The 22,969-nt window shown below is 40.8% G+C and overlaps 1 protein-coding gene across 1 annotated transcript in view; it reads left to right on the top strand.

Moving 5' to 3' along the window:
* The window catches only part of SRGAP1 (SLIT-ROBO Rho GTPase activating protein 1), a 105,009-nt gene that overhangs the window by 63,571 nt on the left and 18,469 nt on the right, over window positions 1-22,969 (top strand). Inside the window, exons 4-11 of the mRNA XM_033163375.1 lie at window positions 2,792-2,854; window positions 14,107-14,289; window positions 14,672-14,800; window positions 16,280-16,501; window positions 18,483-18,584; window positions 20,205-20,402; window positions 20,509-20,593; window positions 22,773-22,800. Coding sequence (XP_033019266.1) covers window positions 2,792-2,854; window positions 14,107-14,289; window positions 14,672-14,800; window positions 16,280-16,501; window positions 18,483-18,584; window positions 20,205-20,402; window positions 20,509-20,593; window positions 22,773-22,800 — 1,010 coding nt within the window. The remainder of the gene's footprint in view (window positions 1-2,791; window positions 2,855-14,106; window positions 14,290-14,671; window positions 14,801-16,279; window positions 16,502-18,482; window positions 18,585-20,204; window positions 20,403-20,508; window positions 20,594-22,772; window positions 22,801-22,969) is intronic.

Below are 22,969 nucleotides of genomic sequence, written 5' to 3'. Positions count from 1 at the left end.
TAACCTTTGTACATGCTGCAAGTCTGCAAATAGAGAAACCCACACAACCAAAGATGTAATCATTAATTTGATTGCACATGCAAATGAGAATTGCTTGTTTCCAAAAGATTAAGTGGAGATAATGAGAGTGAGAAATTGTTTAATTCTTTATAAGGTGACATCTGGGTCTCCAATTAATAGCACAAAAATGTAGTGTTCATAAGTTAGACCCTGCTAGTCCCTCCATGTTAAATTGACTTAAAACTGCCAGTACAGATGGAGAAGCTGTTTTATGCAGTGTGGTGGAGGGGCACAGCAACAAGACTAGAGAGTGGAGAGTGTGAGAGGATTGTAAAGCAGCTAATTTCTAAGATCACGGAGAGCCAGGTTTAGGAACAATGTTGAAGAATGGTGTATTTTCAGGCAGCAGCAGAGTGTCCTAGGAGATTTAAATGCCCTTCCACTGATTCCAGGACACTCTCAGAACACTCTGCTGCTGACCTGAAAGTCCGCATTCTTCGGCAAAAGAACTTAAGCACTTTGTGCAACTTGCTAAACTAGAAGTCATCAGCAAGTTTATTTAAATTTTCAGGCATTTGCCTGAACATATAAATGCTCTGTGTGTGGACCAGGGGCAGGATTGCACATGTAAGCCTCACTCCCAACATCCTTGTGAATGTCATGCTACAAAGCACAGTGAAAATCTGCAAGGGACTTCCATTCGCCTTCACCTGAATGCAGGTAGACTCCCCTGTGTGCTCAGGGACCTGGCTTTATTTGTGTTTTCCAGCAGATGCAAATAGCAGCTGCCTGTAGGTCTTCCTTGAGCACACAGAGACTATGGGGAGTATGCTGTGCACGGGGTTGTTGAAGGCGGTGCGTGCATGTGTGCCCCTGCTGCCACCCACATGTCAATAACCTCAAGTATGCAAGGCTGCACATGTTTATCATAAATAGCATTACGTTCTTGAAAACGGTACATGTATTGCTTTAGGCCTTAATTGAAGTGGGATGCGGGTGGCACTGTGGTCTAAACTACTGAGCTTCTTGGGCTTGCCGATCAGAAGGTCAGCGGTTCAAATACCTGCGACAGGGTGAGCTCCCGTTGCTCTGTCCCAGCTCTTGCCAACCTAACAGTTCTAAAGCATGCCAGTCCAAGTAGATAAATAGGTACCACTGCGGAGGGAAGGTAAATGGTGTTTCTGTGTGCTCTGCTTTCCATCATGGTGTTCCGTTGCACCAGAAGCGGTTTAATCATGCTGGCCATATGACCTGAAAAGCTGTTTGTGGACAAACACTGGCTCCCTCGGCCTGAAAGCGAGATGAGCACCGCAACCCCATAGTCACCTTTGACAGGACTTAACCATCCAGGGGTTCTTTACCTTTACCTTTTACCTTAATATGAAGATGGTTAGAAAGTAGACCAGGGTCCACTAGTGGAGCACTGGCTAGTTTCTAGTTGACTACACAAATCTGAGAGTCTTGTTAAAGATGCCAGGCTTGGTAGGTCTTGGTCTGGTCCATCAAGGTATCCCTGTGTTCTTAGGCAAGAGTGGCTCCTCAGGATCACATAACAAAGAATGGTTAATTCTTACTGTTAAGAGATCCCGAGGTTGATGGAGCACAAGCAGTTTAGGTTTTGTCCTTATTTTAAGTAGCTCACACAAAACTGCAGTGAGCCCACTACCGTCTTAGTAGATAGCGTGTGAGTTCCATTGGCTAACATTTACTACTACTCATAGATAAAAGCAGGTTTGAATATAAAATGACATCACCTGTGAATCTGTTAGATGAACGATCATTATGTCTAATACAGCATATTTTTAATTTTCAAAAGGCTTATTACATCCTGAACTTTAGCCCTTCAGTTTGGCCCCAGTCTTCTAATTATGCTGTTCAGCTGTGTGAGAGCATTTTTTCTCCAGCTGTTGTCTGACAATGCATCACTGAATCATTAATATTTGGAATACTGAAATGCTGTCAAGAGAAAATGCCAAGCTCTCCACTGCACAACCCTTCAGATAATATGAGTGAATGGTATGAAAAGGCACGAGCAAATTTTGGTTGGGTTTGAAGTATAGCTGCACCCAGTGCTTTTTTTCTAGAAAGGTGTCGGTACTCACCATGAAGTAAGTGCCACACTTGAGTAACCCCTGGGGGAAAAGCACTGCCTGCACCACATTTTCATACTGAAATGTTTTCAGATTTTTTTTTTAAAAAAATACATTTTTGGGGGGGGGCAGCATCTTCTCCCTTGCTATGACTGTTTGCAACTCTTCTCAGCAACTGATTCCTCTCTGGGCTGCTGCTTCAGTAACCCCCCCCCCCTCAGTGTTCCTGGTTCCCCTGAGTGATTGCAGCCTTTTTAGAGATAGCTTAGAGATGTAATGGTATCACAGTGCCACATAGGCAATCAGGTTTAGCCCACAGGGTGATGTCACCAGGGGCCAAACAAAGCCTCAGTGCCTTCACTCTGAATCAGCTCCAGGAAAAAGAAACAGCAGCCCATTGTTGAGCCAGTGCTGCCAACACTGGGCTGTTTTGCAGGGCTGTATGCAGTAGATTTATTTGCTGCAGAGTAGCAAAATGAAGACTGTTGGCTCAGTTGTCTTTCTAGATGGTATATATTCTCTTCCCTTACACCTGCCTGAAGAACAACTTGGCTCCCTTTCTCAAGCAGGCATAAAAAGCCTGTGTGTATGCTCAAATTTTGTTCCCTGCAAAACTTCAGTAAAAAAAGTATCTCCCCCAACCCTCTTGATTCGGTTCTTGTTTTAAGTGATTCTTCCTAATAATTTATTTTTAATTACAGAGCAAAGAGATTGCATTCCAGCTTCATGAGGATTTAATGAGGGTTCTTAATGAGCTTTATACGGTAAGCATATTGATTTGGCTTTGCTTGAAAGAATTGTTCATCGAAAATCCATTTTAACATGTTTGAATGTTTTTAATTGAGCTGACACGTCATAGAAGAATACGGTGTGTTTCATTTGGTGACATCTTGACAGATAAGGCTGTTGAGGTGGTCTCAAAAGAGACATTCTTATGAGGGTCTAATCACCTTCAAGACTTGATGTTCCTTTGAAATCTGCCATATGCTTAACTGTCTTGAGTTCCCTAGGTATGCTTAGTGCACTTAGGTGGTTCATTGTAATTTCACCTTTCCAGTAATGTCATGAACTATGGTTTCTAAGTGCTCCTGGACTTAACCTCATGTCTCCTCCCACCTGAAACAGTGCTATGTCAGTCGGAGCTTTTCACTGACATACATGGATGCATAATATGGTCACCTCTGTCCTCGTTACATGCGGTAAAATTCCTTTATTGCCCTCACCCCAGTTACTACTCTTGAGGGGGGGGGCTTTTTGATATGAAGAGCAAACTTAAGCATCTGAGGTTGGTGTACTCTTGCTCACTGGCTTCTAATTGTTGTATGTCCTAATTTCATGGGAAAAAACAGAGCATTTTACGGTAAATGTAGTACATGAATCTGAATGAAAATTCTGAGCAAGACCCATGTTCAGCAAATGAAAATAAAATAAAACGCATGCTATTGTTGGAGGTGCTGCTTCACTTGTGGTCTCATAGATGCTCGTTGTCCTAAGCCTTGCTCAACCCAGACTTAGGAAGCTGCCTTATACAGAGTCAGACCTTTTTGGGGCCCATCTACCTCAGGATTGTCTACCCTGCCTGGCCATGGGTCTCCAGATTTTCTGGAGATGCTGAGATTTGAACCTGGGGCCATCTGCATGCAAGGCAGGAGCTCTACCTCTGAGCTATGGGCCATCCCATGTCTCATAACAATCCCCCTTCCTTAAATAATCCAAAAGAAAAGTTGTAAACAGTTTATAAAAAAAAATTGTGTTATTTCGGCAGGAAAAGATAATTTAATGTTTTGTTCCAATAAGGATGTTTGTAAACAGTGCAAAATCAAGGTTAGCTGTGTAATTTGGAGTGGCTTCTGTGGTTTGTGGGTTACAGGTGTAATGAAATACAAGTCAAAATAAAAGCCCGCCATTATTCGCAGCTGAGTAAAACAGAGAAAAAGATTAACTATTTTGCATACTAAAATTCTATATTTGCCCTAACATAAACCTTTAAGTAAGTAGGTCTGATGTGCTTCAAGTTTTTCCACCACCACTATTTGGGCAGGTAAAGGAGACTGCCCACCTGTCTACCAGGTAGCGCAGCAGAGTTTGCTATTCCATCAGTGGTCCAAAACAGCAAAGCAACAAGTTGGTGCTTCTAGAACACCCATGCCTAAACCACAACTCTTCCTTCGCCTAGAAATTTATGTGTTGGAGTCCAGAGATGGGATCCTTTTGACTATGCATTTTATTTTTAACTGGTTTTACTATACTTTAAATACGTAAAAAATGTTTTAGCTTGTCTGAACATTTGGAGGCAAATTGATGTAAAGCTAAAATGAGTAGTAAAATAAAACTCCTGCAGCTATTAATTTGTGCGTTTGGAGACATTGTGTGCAGGCATATATCCTACCAAGCAGTGTCTGTTGTTGATAAAGGGTTGCACCCAACTAAGTTCTACTTGGACTAGATACATTGAAGTGAATTAATTCAAGTGGGTCTACTTTCGAGTATGCCTAGCATTGGCTAAAACCCATGGATATTGGTAACAAAAGCCAGAAAACAATCAGAGCCCTGTTGGCACAGTGCCTTCGTAGAAATAGAAATTTGTTTCAAGTAAATGAAAGGTGAATATCTGTTTCTGCAGTACGTGGCCCCAGTGGTTTGCTCAGTTTCTTGTACTTGTTTGATGAAATGAACAGTTCCCAAAAGGACCTATTTTAAAATTTAAATGACTGGTTCCTGATTAGCATTCAGGTGTGCCATAGAACTGTGGAGTCACTTGGTGGAAAAAAGGATTAAAGTTTTAAATCTACTGCAACAGAGTGAGGAGGAGAGATTTTTAATCTCAGTGCTGCCACAGTATAGTGGATTATTTTGTTCAAAGGTATCTGTAAAAGTAAGCATTTCTATGACATTAAAAAGTTACTCCACTTGAAAGTAGATAGAAGAATATACCATTTGGAAATAGGAATATATTTATGGGAGGGCAAACTGGGGCAGTTGCCCAGAATGGCAAATTTGAGGAGGCAACAAGCTGATTTGCCATCAAATAAATACCATATTTACTCAAATGTTATGCGCACCTTTTTTGGCCAAATTACGTCGCAAAAATTAGGGTGCGCATTAGATTTGATGGCACATTAGATTTGCCTAAATACGGTACATCTGTGGCTGGGGGTCCCTCTTCACACAACCAAGAGCAGGGAATAAAGTCTTCCAAGGCTTAGCGTCACTCAACCCAGAATTGCACCTCGGCCATTATTGTTCTCCTGGCTCAACCATGCCAATGCATCAGAGCTGCCTGGACTCTTCTGGAGCTTCAGAACAGGACAATGATGGGCAGCCATGCCATCGCCTTGAGGTCTGTTTGTTACCTATGCAGTGGCCTTACCAAGAGAGAGAGGATGGAGCCTGGGGAGTGGGTGACAGAGCATCAACAATCAGCACTGACTGACCTCTTGTGGCCGCAAGCCTGCTGGCATGATTGGCATCCTGGGTGTGCTGTCACTTCCTCCACCTCCTGCTTGGTGGTTGCTTGGGCACAAGTCATGTTCACCTTCCTTTCTTTCCAGGCAGCCTTGTGGAGTCTACTGTGACTTAACAGTGTGTGTGGTTGGGGTTAAGTCCAGAGACCCTGCACTTTCTGAAGAGTTGGGATCTGGAGGAAGGAGTGGACAAATGGAAGCAGCAAATTTCTTCTGCCCAGGGGCAGCAGACACCATTATGCACCACTATTTGGAAAGTAAATTACAAGGGGACTTAAAATCTGAAGAGAAGTCAGGCAGATAAAATACAGTCGTACCTCATGTTGCGTTCGCTGCGGGTTGCAAACAGCGCAGGTTACAAACGCGCCAAACCCGGAAGTACCGGAACGAAAATGGGCTTGCCTGTTTTCAGACGCCGCCAAATAAAAGCATACTTTGAAGGGATTTGCTACCTGTGTAACTGCATTGTCGTAGATTTAATAAGTAACTCCCAAACAGGAATGAAATTGGAAGGCTCAGCCTTACTCATTACCACACAAAGATTACGTGTCAATTTCTCTGAGAGAGCAATGAACATAACTTTCTTGAACCAGTTATCTAAGGCAGTGTTTCCCAACCAGGGGCCATGTGGACCCTTGGGTGGCCCCAGTATATATTCCAAGGAGGCCACGGGTGAAAATCACGTAAATGGGAGCCACAGCATGAGGCTGGAGACCACAGAGGGAAGTGAGAAGTGAATCAGTTTTAAAATAAATCCTGATTGGCTGGCTATCAGCTTGACCAATCACAAGCGGGTATGGGGGCAGTCCACCAGGGCCTAACACTCCTTTTTGCCACATGCCTTTTCTTGGAACAGTTTCTGATGGGAGAGGGCGATGGCTGAGGCTCACGTTTTGACCAGTAGAGCCTGCGACCCAGAACCCCCAGGTCAGGAAAGTGTAGTGGTGGGATGGTAATGAGCCGTAGCTGCCTGTTGCTGCCACCAGTGCTGAGCCCAGGGGCAGCCTGGGCCTGACTTTGCAAGGCTCAGGGTGCAATCCATCCCAGCGCCTAGTGGATCAGGGCCTTCAGATGTTGCTGAGGGGCGCAGGGCCCATTGGCAGCGTTGGCCCGGCTCTGCAAGGCACGGGGTGAAATCCACCCCTGGCCTAGCAGAGTGTGGTCATCTGGTGCTGCTGACTTGCATCTAGTAAATAACTAAGTGTCTACTCAAAAGAAAGCCGCACTGAGTTCAGGTAAGGATGTGTGGGGCTATAGTGTTTTATCTAGGCTTCCTGGAATCCTCTGGATGACAAGATCTTTTTGCACCAGGTCAGTAAGGACCACTTGCTTTTTAAAATTAAAAATTCTCACTCCCTGTGCTCCTTTTGGACTGTTTCTGTAGGTTTCCCCCTCTGCATCAGATAACTCGGGTAAAATAAGTGTTGTTTACATTTTATAATACATGGAAGATGGATCTCCCTGGGGAGGTTCTGGACTCTCCTTCCTTGGAGGTTTTTAAGCAGAGGCTTGAATGACCATCTGTCATAGGTGCTTTAGCTGAGTTTCCTATATTGCAGGGGGTTGCACTAGAAAGATGACCCTCTGGGTCCCTTCCAGCTCTGTGATTCTATGTTATTCTGATTCAACAATATTTCATTATGTTCCTATCATTTTATGTATTTGTATTTTTTATAAATTGTGTAAGTTATAGATAAAACATGTTCCGTTTAAAAACAAAACATTTAAATAGCTACCATTCTACTGGTAGGAGGGGGAGCCAGGATTTTTGTTAGGGCAGCAGGCTTTTGTTGGGGGGGGGGTCAGAACCTCAGATTTGTATTGATTTTTACTTGCTGGGGGGCAGTTGCCCCCCTTGGCTACACCCATGGGGGGGCCACAGGAAGGAAACAAGGTCGAAAGGGGATCACAGTCAGAAAAAGGTTGGAAAACACTGGTGTAAGGTATAGTATGAAGATTCTTTTCAGCTCTGAGTGATTGTTAATCAAGTAACTTCCAGAATATATACGATTAACTGCAGTACCTTTATCAGTAATAGACAAAATACATAGTGTAGTGTCCAGGATCACATTCTTACCTGTAAGTATACTGATTTCTGTAATTGGTTGTTTACAAGATTTTGTTCCAAGACATTGGCACAACTGCACATGTGACAGTGAGACCCCTGCTCTCCACAGTCCCACTGGCACAATGGTGATTCTGATCATAGCTGTCAACCCTCCCTGCTGTTTCCCAATGCTATAATAAGGGAATTTCCCGCAAAAAAGGGAAAGGTTGACAGCTATGAATTCCTAATTGTTGCCTAATAGTTCTCCTTGCATCAGTGCAGACTGAAAGTTGAAGAAAAGCCATTTTAATGGGTCATGCGTTGACTACTTCCCCACCTCATTATTAGATAATGAATTGTCATATCACTGACATGAGAATTTAGTCACACACTTACAATCAGTAGATAATGGATGTCATATGTTTAAGGAAAAAAAGAACAAGTTGAAGGAGAAGAGGTCGCTGGAGTCCGGTGTGCTTCCCACCTCCTGCCGACATGATCTTGGAGCATGAAAAGCCTTTTTGATTTTGAAATATATCTCCTTTTGCTGAAGGGTTCTTTACGCAGTTGAAAGTCTTGAGTCCCTCTGATGCTCAAAAATCCCATCCTTTGAGATGGACTACAAAGTGATCTTGCAGCATGTTCAGTACAAAAGTAAAAAGCTAAATAGCATGTGAAAGCATGCAAATGGAATGAAAAGCATCTCCAAAATCCACCTCTTCCTAAGAATATTTTTTAAAAACTGCAAAAGGCCCACACGCCTTTTGCAGGATTTTAATATTCTAAAAAGTGAACTGTGTCCCTTGACACAATTGATTTGAAAGGCTACTCTATGTTTATATCTGTGTTCAAGCATACACTCTGATATGCATGTTCTTCAAGTCCATCCTCTCACTGTCGTCTTGCTTATTTGTTCAATAGGAAAACCACTTCCTTTTCTGTTTGGGGGCTTTATTTGAACTTGTGAAAGCAGAGCTACAACATGAAGCCAAGCACAGTGCATAGTAACTAGGCAAGATGTATTTCAATGGATTTTATTTTCATTTAAATGCATTTAGTTTCACTGCTTTAACCTATGATCAGGTTTTAGACAGCAGCAAATAAGCCTGGCCTGTATCAGTTACACAAAAGGCTGTGTGGGTTTTTTGGGGTGGGGAAAACAATCCAGAAAGCAGCCATGGCTTCCTCTAGGAGCAATGTGTTGGGAGGATGCAGAAAATGGAGCCAAGATGGGACCACTGCAAAAATAACATAGTTCGGCGACATAGAAGACTACTACAAAATAAAAAACTAGGCCAAGAGTTCATATCATCAGACAAGGTCAAAAAGAGAGGAGTAGTAATATATGCAAAGGAGAAATACAGCCCAAGACAGCTATTTAAAGATGAAGAAGGGAGATACATTGCAATTGAAATCAAAATACAAGGCGAAAAATTCTTGATCCTGGGACTTTATGCACCAAATGATGGAAAGTCAATTTTTTATAAGAAAATACATGATCTGCTGTTGGACTATTTGGACTATAAATTAGTTTGCCTTGGAGACTTTAATGGTGCAGTTTCCACATTAATGGATAGATCCCAAAGAACTAAATTAACAAATGATGGGAAACTGCCAAAGACTTTTTTTGAAATGGTGGATAATTTGAACTTGGAGGATGCTTGGAGGCTAAAAAACCCCACCGATACTGAGGCAACTTATTTCAGTGAATCTCAGCAGTCATGGTCGAGGATAGACTACATCTGGACATCGAATGAATTGGCATCGAAAATACAAAAAGCGGAAATCGGCCCAAAGACTTATTCGGACCATAATCCTGTACAGGTAACTCTCAAAATGGTTTCCAAGGGTTCTTTCAGATGGAGAATGGATGACGCGTTGATGAGAGACACCAAGCTGGTAGAAAGAGCTGCGAAAAAGATGAAGGAGTATTTTCAAATCAATTGGAATTCGGAAGTAGAAAAAAGAATTGCATGGGATGCAAGTAAAGCGGTAATGAGAGGATTCCTCATAAGTGAAAAAGCAAAAAAGAAAAAGCTACAAAATGCGGAAATGGAAAGACTGTTGAAACTAATTAAAGTTAAAGAAAAAGAGTTAAGAGGACATCCCAAATCTCTAAGAATTCAAAAGGAAATCAAATACTTGCAATCCCAGTATGCTAAAATTATGAACCAAGATATAGAATGGAAACTGAAAATGATGAAACAAAGATCATTTGAATCTGCGAATAAATGGAAAATTACTAGCTTGGCAATTGAAGAAAAGACAAAAGGCAAATGTCATCGGCAATTTAGCAGTAAATGGGAAAATAGTGGAGAACCCGGAGGAAATCAGAAAGTGTTTCCAAAAATTCTATAAGCAACTGTACAAGGAGGAGAGGATAAAAGAAGAAGAGATAGACCGATTTTTGCAACAAAATAGTCTGCAAAAAGTCCCAGAGGATAAACTAGTAACCCTCAACCACCCAATATCGACCCAAGAGATTGAGGATGCAATTAAGAACATGCAACTAGGAAAGGCACCAGGACCAGATGGACTAACAGCAAAGTTTTATAAGACTCTTAAAGACTGGCTTTCACAGCCTTTGAAAGAAATTTGCAACAAAATATTAGAAGGAGATAGGGCACCAGAGACGTGGAAAGAAGCCTTTATCACACTGATCCCAAAACCAGATACAGATAGAACGCTAATGAAAAATTATCGTCCAATTTCCCTTTTGAACGTGGATTATAAAATTTTTGCAAATGTTATGGCTACAAGATTAAAAAGAGTGCTGAAAGACTATATACATAAAGATCAAGCGGGTTTCCTTCCAGGAAGACAAATAAGTAATAATACAAGAATCATTGTGGATATTTTAGAAAAACTGGAAAGAAACATAAATACAGAGGCAGCACTATTGTTTATTGATGCGGAGAAAGCCTTCGACAAGGTATCTTGGATGTTTATGAAAAAGAATTTGGAAAAGATGGGAGTTGGAGAAAGATTTTTAAATGGTATCAAAGCCATTTATACAGAACAAAGAGCAAAAATAATAGTAAATGGTGTGATATCGGAGGAAATTGAAGTTGAAAAAGGAACAAGACAAGGGTGCCCTATCTCCCCTTTATTATTTATTACGGTCCTGGAGGTCCTTTTAAATATGCTACGAAAAGAGAAACAGATAAAAGGAATTAGGGTGGGAGAGAAAGAATACAAATTACGCGCCTTTGCAGATGATTTGATGTTATCCCTACAAGAACCGGAAAGCAGTGTCCCCAAAGCCTTGGAATTAATCGAACAATTTGGACGTGTAGCTGGCTTCAAACTAAACAAACAGAAAACCAAAGTTTTAAGTAAAAATATGAGTGCAGAACAGATACAAAGATTACAAGATGGCACAGGCCTCAATTTTGTTAAATCTGTAAAATATCTAGGTATCAATCTCACAGCAAAAAACGTGAACCTGTACAAAGATAATTATGAAAAACTGTGGACAGAGATAAAGAAAGATCTCGAGATGTGGACAAGATTGAAACTGTCGTTAATGGGAAGAATAGCAGCGATTAAAATGAATGTCCTACCAAGGATGCTGTTTTTATTCCAAGCCATACCAATTTTGGATAAAATGGACTGTTTTAAGATATGGCAAAGGGACTTATCGAAGTTTATATGGCAGGGCAAAAAGCCTAGAATTAAGTTTAAGATTCTGACAGACTCTAAAGAGAGAGGAGGCTTTGCCCTGCCGGATTTAAGACTTTATTTTGAAGCAGCGGCCTTTTGCTGGTTGAAAGATTGGTTTAAATTAGAGAATGTAGATGTGTTGGACTTGGAAGGACACGACAACATGTTTGGTTGGCATGCATACCTTTGGTATGACAAAGTTAAAATCCACAGAACTTTTAAGAGTCACATAGTTAGGAAATCTCTGTATCAGGTTTGGATTAGGTATAAAGATTTATTGGAGAGAAAGACTCCTAGATGGATATCACCAGTGGAGGCCAAGGCCTATAAGAGACCAAATATGGCTGCAAGTTGGTTACGATATATGGACATATTGCAGCAGGAAGGGGACTTATTTAAGTTGAAAAGTTATGATCAAGTCAAAAGTCAAGTCCCTGACTGGCTGCAATATCACCAGGTTCATGAAACATTTAAACTAGACAAAAAAATTGGTTTTCAAGTGGAAAAATCAAAACTGGAAACAGAACTGATCGAATCGAACTCTAAAAACCTTTCCAAGATGTATAATTTGTTGCTAGAGTGGCATACGAAAGATGAATTGGTTAAATCAACAATGATAGATTGGGCAAAAGATGTGGGTCATAATATTATGATGGATGACTGGGAGAGATTGTGGCAGAAAGGTATCAATTTCACTGCATGTAATAGTTTAAGAGAAAATGTAATGAAAATGATATATAGATGGTATCTGACACCAGTTAAGTTAGCTAGAATGAATTCTAAAATGTCGGATGTGTGTTGGAAATGTAAATCGTCGAAAGGTACCTTTTACCATATGTGGTGGTCATGTCCAGGGGTAAAGGCCTTCTGGGATAAGATTTATAATGAGCTTAAGAAGGTAATGAAAATTACCTTTTGTAAGAAACCAGAGGCATTTCTTTTGAGCATAACCAATGAAGAGATACCCAGTCAGGATAGAGTATTCTTTATGTATGCCACGACAGCGGCTAGAATTTTATTGGCAAGAACTTGGAAGGGTGAAGAGATACCGACAATTGAAGAATGGCAGACGAAGCTGATGGAGTATATGGAGCTCGCAGACCTGACCGCCAGAATCCGAGACCAGAGGGAGGAGAAGGTGTCGCAGGATTGGAAGAAATTTAAGGACTATTTATCTAAATATGTTAAATTGAATGTTTGAATATTTGAGCAGAAATATATAGAAGAACCGGCTTTAGAAGTTTAAGGTTAGATACAATGGTTTAGAAGAAAATTTTGATGTGATAGATTTATCTGTATAAGAAGGTTTTAAGATATAGAATATAAGTTAAGAAGTATATTGGTCTAAACAAATTTAAAGAGCATTAAGATACTGAGCACAAGTTAATGGGAAAAGAAATGAAGCTACCTAAAGAGTATATATGTTTTTGAAGACAGAGGAGGGACCAGGGGAAGTCCCCCCAAGAAGTTAAAAAATAAGTTGAGAAACAAAGATAGGTATTTGGTAAGGTTTGTATAAGTTTTCTTTTTTGTATGTTATTGTTATGTTTTATATTGTTGATTGTGTATTATGTTTCTATTGTGTTTATGTATGCTTAATGTTGTTTCTGTTTTGTTTTATGGCAAAATAATAAAAATCTTATTAAAAAAAAATAACAGGGGTAACATACTTAGGAGACCTCCAAGATATGCAGAACTACTACTACTACTAATAATAATAATGTGGCAGAACATACACAAAAAACCCTGCCCAATGAACATGCTGAGTAGCCACAGAATGGTCGACTGTTAATTGGAAAAGAAAAACAGATAACTGGAGGGCAAAGGAAAGATATGTTGAATTTTGTAGTTGAGCTCCTTTTGCTTACAATACTTGCAGGTGGGCATGTGTGGTTGCAGAAACCCTGAACAAGAACACTCCTGCTAGGAGGTATGGAGACCCTGCAGGATTTTGTAGGAAGTCTCATTTGTTAAAATTGTATTTATCACCCAAGGTCTGGAAACGATGGGACTGTTTTTCCTGAATAAATCATGCCCATAAATGTACTGGAGTGCATTTTATAGACTTTCTTTTTGTCTGTTAAAGAAAGACCTTGCATTTCCACGTGTTTGATGTAGGCGTTCCTACTTTTAAGATTTCAAAACATTTACTGAAAAGGATAAAATATTGAATTTTATTGTATAATTAACAAATTAAATAGAGCAGGTACTTTCACTTCCTTTCACTGTGCTCCTTACCTGTCAGGTGTTTTTTTTTTTAATGATGTCTCTACCAGCTGCCTTATTTTACTTATTTACAGAGTTTGTCTCTCTCTTCAGCCAAAAAGCTCCCAGAGGCAATTTTCCTAAGGGTAATTTTGTAAGGGTTATGATACTCCCCTGGGCATTTTGAAGTAAGGGGCAAAGTGTCCTTCTTATTTAAGCAGTCTGGGGTAATGATTTTCTACTAGAAGGGAACAACATAATGTTCAGGAGGGGAGGGAAAACTACTCACCTCTGTAAACTTAGAAAAATACTAGCTTCAGAGTAACAGACGTGAATGGCATGTGACTCATCTCTGTTAACCTGGTCATAGCTATGCAGTTCTTACGATCAACCATGTGTGCCTTGCTGATCAAGGTAGATAGTGAAGATACATAGGGAATTATTCTCTGAGCCCCACCATTATTAGATTATTTCCTCATAAGCTGCTCAGGTGTTTGAGCTTGTGCACATTTAGAGGTTTCATTTATCACTTGGATTTTTTTTAAAAAAATAATTCTATAGCCTGCCCAGAGTCCAAAGACTAAAACAGGTAATAATTCATTTTCTCTAAACTCACCTTTAACTTATTCTGCCATAGGTCATGAAAACTTACCATATGTATCATACAGAGAGCATCAGTGCAGAAAGCAAACTAAAGGAAGCTGAAAAACAGGAAGAGAAGCAAATTGGGAGGTCGGGAGATCCTGTTTTTCACATTCGGCTGGAGGACAGACACCAGAGACGCAGCTCTGTGAAGAAAATTGAAAAGATGAAGGAAAAAGTACACTTATCCATTAATACCACTTAATCATTTGAAGTTAATGAATTGTAGTTCCAATATTCTTTTGAGATGGGGGCATAGATCTGTTGTATGGATGGCCAGTCAACATGAGGTTGACTTGAAAGGGGATTGGAACTCCCATTGGTGCTTTTGTTGTTTTATATTATGATTAAATCTTAAATCTAAGGCAGAATGAAGCTAGGTGTACACAATGGAGGCTTGAAAATAGCAACATATGAGGATATTTTGGAGAGCAGAAGCAATTTAATACATACTGACCATGTAGTCATTTTGCTGTTACTTTCTGAACATCATTCATTCATTTAGAATTTGCTAACTGATGCATTTTTACCATATTTTAATGCTATTCTTTCCCCTTCAGCGTCAAGCAAAATATTCTGAAAATAAGCTGAAATCCATTAAAGCCAGAAATGAATATTTGCTAACCCTTGAAGCAACAAATGGCACTGTGTTCAAGTATTACATTCATGACCTTTCAGATCTGATTGATGTAAGTAGCTGGTATTCATGCAATTCTTACATGAAGGGGTCACAAAGCTTTTGAGCCCCTATTCACTGCCCCCTTGGCCTTGACATAGTTAGGGTGGTTTCCCTTTTCTCCCTTGAAAAAGCTCACATTAATTCTGCTGGATCTAACTTGAACACAGGTCCCTTGCAAACAGTTGTGTATGTGCATGTACTTTCTCTTTTTCTGTCCCTCTGGGGCAAGGCTGATCTAGGAGAGAGTGAAGTGACCAGTGGAAGCAGCTACTGTTCAAAAATCCAGATGTGCCCATGGGCCTAAAAAAAGTTTGACTCTAAAGTATCCTGTTCTGATTAGAGCCAGGGTCTTGGAAGGACATAAGACAGTGGCCTGATTTACACATCACTTTAAAGCAGAGTTACACTAAATTACAGTTTAAATGTGAACACACGGCATGCAGGTGCACACTGCTGAAATTGCAGGTGCTGCTTTTCTTCATGCTGTGTTGGGAAGCAAGCCATTTATTTTATTTTATTGGAGAAGCAGTTCTTTGTTGCTGAAGGACATTCCTTAACATCTGGATGAACTAATACTAACTAAAGTTCCATTAGATTATTATTGAGACCTACATTGGCTCCCAGTATGTTTCCGAGCACAATTCAGAGTGTTGGTGTTGGCCTTTAAAGCCCTAAACGGCCTCGGCCCAGTATACCTGAAGGAGTATCTCCACCCCCATCGTTCAGCCCAGACACTGAGGACCTTCTGGCAGTTCCCTCTCTACAAGAAGTGAAGTTATAGGGAACCAAGCAGAGGGCCTTCTTGGTAGTGGCGCCCACCCTGTGGAACGCCCTCCCATCAGATGTCAAGGAAATAAACAACTATCTGACTTTTAGGAGACATCTGAAGGCAACCCTGTTTAGGGAAGTTTTTGATGTTTGATCTTTTATTGTGTTTTTAATATTCTGTTGGGAGCCACCCAGAATGGCTGGGGAAACCCAGCCAGATGGGCGGGGTATAAATATATTATTATTATTATTATTATTTTGTAAACATTTCCCCTATGCACAGGCACTGCAGGTCTATATACTAACTCACTGTTAGGATTAGGTTGACCATATCTCCTAATTTTTTTCGTGTGATAATAGGCATGCATTATACGATGGGTAGCCCATTTTCTTTAAATATTCTCATTCCTTATACAAGAATTATGTTTTTTTAATAAAAAAAAACTGTTTAGAAGCATAAGATAAAGTTGGAATAATGTAATGATCAAATAAACAATTGTAGTGCACAGTTCCATGTGATCCAACTTTTCTGTCTTCAAAATGGTATAATAAATTTTACTATGGTAATGATTAAATAACATTTGTCAAGCCCATTGAAAGATAAAGAATTTTACTATGGATGATTTCTCTTAAGTGCATATTTGTTCATTAGATAGTACTGCTGAAATTTGCTTTCTGCTTTTTTAAAAAACACAACTTCTTCTCCTTCATATTCTGTTAGTGTTGCAATCTTGGATATCATGCAAGCCTGAACAGAGCCTTAAGAACATATCTCTCTGCAGAGTATAACCTTGAAACCTCTCGACATGAGGGTCTGGACATCATTGAAAATGCTGTTGACAATTTGGAACCACGAAGTGACAAGCAGAGATTCATGGAGATGTATCCGACAGCCTTTTGCCCTCCAATGAGATTTGAGTTCCAGCCCCATATGGGTGATGAGGTCAGTAGCTGTTGACTCTTTATAGACAGAAAAGGATTAAAATCTAAACAATTTTGTTTGTCTGTTCCTGGATGAGCACTTCCCTCTGTTGTGAACTTTGATTTCCTTTTTGTTAGTGTCTAGCTTTTATCCACTCAAACAAAGGGTCTAGTTAGGGTAAAACGAGAGCCAGCATTATTCATAGAGACACAAGAAGATCAGCAAACAAAATACACCAAGAGAATGTTTTGTGTAGAACTTAATTTGCCAGCTGCTCTAAACAAATCCCATGCCAAATGAACCCTTCATTACTGCGCATTGAAATCTGCCACAACATTGGTAAACTCTCAGCAGCAGCTTGGCCAAGTAGCTTTCGGCATACAAACAGAGCAAGAGGAAAGTTGTTTTTGTAGCATTCTTATACTGCTCATCTTTCTCTAGAGCATCCCTGAGCATCTTCAAAAGTATGGTGAGACACTGGCTAGCAACATACAACTTTTCAGAAACTTGGAGACGGTATTAAAACCATCTTCCTACAGTACAAATGTTCATTTTTTGAACATGGCATTTAGTCAGACTCTATATCTGCAAATTTCCATGTTGCGTCAAGGGATGCTGGGAAAAAGATGAAACCAACATCCAGAACTTTACCCCGATTTCTGTTACGGATGTGTGAATATGTGGTTCTAAAGGGAAGCTGTTGGGTGTTGCCTTTGTGTCCATGGTGATTATTACTGTAAACTCCCCATCTGGGCCTCAAATACACATGCCTATAACAGTTCCATTTTACACATCCATGTGATTGCCGCTATTTCTTTTTCTTTTATGGATTTCTCATAAACACATGTACAAACTAGCACATAAACCTACAAACAGTAACAACCATACAGTGAGGGGAAAAGGTATTTGATCCCCTGCTAAATTTGCCCGTTTGCCCTCTGACAAAGAAATGACCATTTCATAATTTTAATGGTAGGTTTATTGTAGCTGTGAGAGACAGAATAACAACAGGAAGGACCGCCTATTTCCATATGAACCTACCCAGACTCTGAGATCATCTTCTGAGGCCCTCCTTCATGTGCCTCCACCTCGATAGGTCCGGAGGGTGGCAACACGAGAACGGGCCTTCTCTGTAATGGCTCCCCGTCTATAGAATGCTCTCCCTAGGGAAGTCCGTCTGGCGCCTTCATTATACACCTTTAGGCACCAGGCAAAAACGTTCCTTTTTAACCAGGCATTTGGTTTATTTGATTGACATCCTGTGCCCTTTTAAAACGTGCAGGTTTTTTTGGGGGGGGGGGTGTTATTGGGTTGTTGGTTTTATTTTGATTATGTATTTTGTGGTTTTATATTTTGATTTTATTCTGTGAACCTCCCTGAGACTTCCAGGTATAGGGCAGTATATAAATTCAATAAATAATAATAATACATGGGGGGAAACCACTGACTGGAAAGAACAAACCGGTGAAGACCGAGCATGCTCAGTGCTGACTTCCCACCTGAGGGAGTAAAGAAAAACCAGGTGGGAAGGGGATTGCATCCTGAACAGGGAGAACTTCATACAGCAACATTATGTTGCAGGTTCCTTAGTTCAGTGTTTTTCAACCTTTTTTAGGCAAAGGCACACTTGTTTCATGAAAAAAATCACGAGGCACACCACCATTAGAAAATGTTAAAAAAAATTAACTCTGTGCCTATATTGACTATATATAAAGTAATTTTTCAATTTTTCCCACGGCACACCAGACAACATCTCGCGGCACACTAGTGTGCCGCGGAACAGTGGTTGAAAAACACTGCCTTAGTTTGGTTTGAATATTTGTTGCCTTTTAAGTAAGGCAGCATGATTTGCATCGCTTATTTTATCCTTTGTCCTGACAATTGCTAAAGTGATCCATTGAATGCAAGCGGAATCATAGATACATGTGTTGGTGAACTTCCCACCGCCGCCTCGCCCGCCCCCATTTTTACCTAATACCTTCGTTTGATATTTCATATGCAGGTTTCTCAGGTCAGTGTACAGCAGGCAGTCCAAGGGGAACTCATGCTTAGGTATCAGCAGCTTCAGTCACGACTGGCCACATTGAAAATTGAAAATGAGGAGGTAAGATGGACTGCAGTTCGCCAGGTGTAGCATTGGCACTCCACATAATGTAAAGGTAAAGGGACCACTGACCATTAGGTCCAGTCGCGGATGACTCTGGGGTTGCGGCATTAATCTCGCTTTACTGGCTGAGAGATCTGGCGTACAGCTTCCGGGTCATGTGACCAGCATGACCAAGCCGCTCCTGGTGAACCAGAGCAGCGTACGGAAATGCCGTTTACCTTCCCGCCGGAGCGGTACCTATTTATCTACTTGCACTTTGACGTGCTTTCGAACTGCTAGGTGGGCAGGAGCTGGGACCGAGCAACGGGAGCTTCACCCGGCACTCCACATAGTGTCTGACAAATATCAGGGCCTACTAACCATGACTCCCAAGATTTTTGAAAATATTCTATTTTGCACCAAAAAGAAAAACATATATATAGAGGCAGACCATTGTTCCATATAGCTCAGTACTGCCTGCTCTGACTGGCAGTGGCTCTCCCAGGGTTTCAGGCAAGGGACCTCCCCAGCCTTACCTGGAGCTGCCAGGATCGAACCTGAGATCTTCCGTGTGCAAAGTTCGTCCATTGAGCCACAGTCCTTCCCGGGGGGAAAACAAAACAAAACACCGGCATGGAAGGTTGAAGAGACTTTAGTGCCATGCTCAAAACATGCTTTGTTGGGGGCCAGATGCCACTGGAGGAAAGAAGATGCAGGCTGGCACGTCCCCTTCACCACAGGGGGAATAAAGTAACACTTAAGGCAGGGGTACTGCCCCAGGCTGACATGACTTTTTTCTTTCAAGGATACAGCCCTGAAAGGGGATGTGCTGGATCAGATGGCTCTGAATCAGCTTTTGTTTCAGCAGATTGCCTGGCAGGCCCAGTTGGGCCCTTCAGAGACACCTGGCCCTGCACCTCTCCTTTCAGGGCCAGTTTTTTTTTTAAGGGGGTGGAAGTCATGCAGGCCTGGGTGATTCCACTAGACCAGCGTCGTTTCCCTTCCCTCCTTTTCATAGGACCCAGAGCGAAAAGGAGAAGCGCTCGGCAGCTCTGTAGTAGGCCTCTCCTACTGCTTCTTCCTTCAGCAGACCACCAGGGAGACACATGGAGGAGGTGCTGCCAGGGTGGTTTGGGGAGTCTCAAAGGGGAAATTGCCCAGGGCCCACTGAGCACAGGCATATAAGGGCTGTCAGGAACTAGTTTGTTTATTTTTTGCAGTTATCTCATAAAATGCATATAACTACTTGATTGCAAGGGGGGGGGGGGAAGCCTCAAGAAAAAATCCGAACACAATAGCATTATCAATAAAAACATTTGAAAGCAGCTGTTTAAAACCTTCAATAAAAATAATTAAAATCGACGATAAGCTAAAAAGGAGAATAAAACACATGGCAGCAATCTAAATCTCCAGGTGGGCTTTCCTGAACAGTAAAGTGAAGGGGGCTGCCTGGTGTCAATAGGCATTCCTTGTTTTGGCACTGCCATAGTAAAATATGGATTTCTTACTAATGCAAAACAAGTATTATGTAGTACCTGTAACAGGTACACTCAGCAGCTCCCTTCTTCCTACTAATGGTGGAACATACTTGGTCTGTTTTTCTGCTTGATACTATGAAGTGCACCCTTTTAACTCCAGGTTAAGAAGACGACTGAAGCTACTTTGCAGACAATACAAGATATGGTCACCATTGAGGACTACGACGTTTCTGAATGTTTCCAGCACAGTCGTTCAACAGAGTCTGTGAAGTCAACAGTTTCTGAGACCTACTTGAGCAAGCCTAGCATTGCAAAGAGAAGAGCGAACCAGCAGGAGACAGAGCAGTTCTATTTCATGGTGTGTTGCCTGCTTTCCATGTGATATGCTCTCCCCACCCCCAACGTTCTTGAAATGTAGATAGCACCTCTTCAGATGCGAAATGCATTGATCTGTGTCTTTGCAGAAATTCAGAGAGTATCTGGAGGGAAGTAATCTCATCACAAAGCTCCAAGCAAAGCATGATTTACTGCAGCGAACACTTGGAGAAGGTAAATGAATTGGAATAAACCTCAGAATAAATCTGCTAAAATATTTACAATGCATATATTTAAACACATGGTTCAGATGTAGCCAGAAGCCATGATTCATGATTTTAAGCTATGTGAATGATCATGAGGCTCATGTATTCCCCGCCCCTCTTCCTCTTTAGCAAATATGGGAAAGAGATTGAATGCATCCGCTTCCTTTTTTTTTAAACTATTGATGCCTAAACTCAGGAAACTACGACTTGTTTAAACTACAGTTAGTATAAACAAGCCAGAATCAAACTATGGTTTCAGAACCTGGCTTGTCCTGAAACCATAGTAGATTAATCACAGAATCTATACTTCTGTTAAGAAATATTCTAGTTCCTTTTCCAGTAAAGAAAAGAAAAGCAAAATATAAAACCCCAGACAGAGCCCTGAAGGCCAGTTTATTTTATGTATTGGATTTTCTCAATTTGGCTTGTATTTTTGGTGGGATGGGGGAGTAGATGGCATTGTTTCCAAAAAGAAAAAGAAAAAAGAAACAAACAAACCAAAAACCCGAGGCAGGGTGAATAGAACAGAAAATGGAGAAATCTTTCTTTGGCAGAATTAGACAGCCCACTGTGCAAGGTCACATGTGACCTATTTTGTGTGCGAAACATTCTAAATTATAACTCCTAGGAGTCTGGGTATCTCTCTCTCTTAATAGCATTACCTTGCATCTTCTGCTGCAGAATTTATTAACTACTTCCCTGTAGGCTGAAATAGTACCTCATTACGAACAGAATGCATTATAAACTTTCTATGCACCAGCATGGTATTATCAGTTTGTTCATTATATTATTGTGGAAATGTGCCTTGCATTTTAAAATGTGCTCCTTGTAGAGTAATTCTTGTAACAGTGGGATTTCCTGTATTATCATGAATCACAGAAAATCTCTCTTTCATACTTTTCAGTGGGATTAATAATCAGGCTGTTGCAGGCTTGCAAAAACAAGTTTATAAATATCTGCTACCCACAGAATGTAATACGTGCCTGCCTATATCTTCTGCCCTCTGCATAGTCATATCCTCTGGCTTTCTCTGTAGCAGAGCTCAGGATCAGGCTGTAAGAATCACAAATATATATTAGTAGCTTTTAAGGCCAACCCCTTTGTTCTGTGCTTGTATTTTCCTCTCCTGCCCCCTTGCAGATAATACCGCGCTTATGAGAAAGTGGTGACATTTCCCTTTATGTGAAATCATAAATGTTATGAAACAGGCTGGATAGTTGTTTCTGAGCCCAATTAGCAACTTTGCACGCTAATGGAAGCCTTTATTTCAAAAGTGGGTCGAGCTGAGTTTTAGTGCAACTAGAACCATCCCTCAAAAGCGCAGATAGATTTCTGTTTTCAAATCACCGTTTCATAACGCATGTGCTAAACTTTTTCTGGCAGAAACTGCAGCAAATGCAGGAGTGAAAATTTGTACTTTAAATGTTCTGCCACCCAAGTGCCTTAATTGTGCCTGCTTAGAATAATATAGAACTAGCATCTGTTTGGTAAACGAGAACGCATTGAACTACAGATCTGTTTTATGCATGTGTGATTGAACTTCCTGTCCTAGGGTGCAAGCCAACGGTTTCTGCTGCTGTGCACCTTCCATTTGTTTCATGAGTGGTAGTGCTGCGAAACTGCTGTGCTGCCGCCCCTGAAATGCATGAAGGATGCATAGTAGCTGTGTTGGGCAGATGTGCACCAGGTGTTTATTTTACATAATATGCAGTTAAGCATTCTTATGCAGCACACATTTAAATATTTACTCTCATAACTACATCTACATCTAAGGACGATGCATTTTTAAACTCTGCGGCCTTTGGCAATATGCCTTCCAGCCTTGCCAGCCCTTTCTCCTTATGTAAACTTTGAATAGCTCATTAAAATATGCAAGCCTTCAAGACTGCTTCAAATTTTGTTTTGTAACAAACTCTTTACTCCCATAAGACAGAAGCTTTAGTACAGCAGCTTCACATACCGGCTTTGCTTTTTGAACATTTTAACACTGGAAGTGGGAAAACAGTTCCCTTGGCATGCAAGTATAAGTCTTGCGCAGTTAAAAATAATTGACGATTGAAGAGGAACTAGATGGTATATGTATAGTTTCATAGCAAATCCACTTTTAGTTCCATTCGTTTTCAGATTATTGTTCCCTTATCTTTTAGGCCATAGAGCAGAATATATGACTACAAGGTAAGACACTGAAACTTTTTTACGTGGTTTGTATTACAAAAAGCTGTAATGATAATAATGTTCACAAGCAGGGGAAATAAATGTTGTGGATGATGAGTGTAATGTTGTTCCATACATTTTTCAAAAAAATAAATATGCACTATTAATGTTAGCACCTTTGTTGCATTCT

Source organism: Lacerta agilis, chromosome 10 (genome assembly GCF_009819535.1).
Source record: "Lacerta agilis isolate rLacAgi1 chromosome 10, rLacAgi1.pri, whole genome shotgun sequence".
In the NCBI taxonomy this organism is placed as follows: Eukaryota; Metazoa; Chordata; class Lepidosauria; order Squamata; family Lacertidae; genus Lacerta; species Lacerta agilis.
The sequence above is the reverse complement of the archived record's forward strand: the minus strand, read 5'-3'. Positions and strand labels throughout refer to the sequence as shown.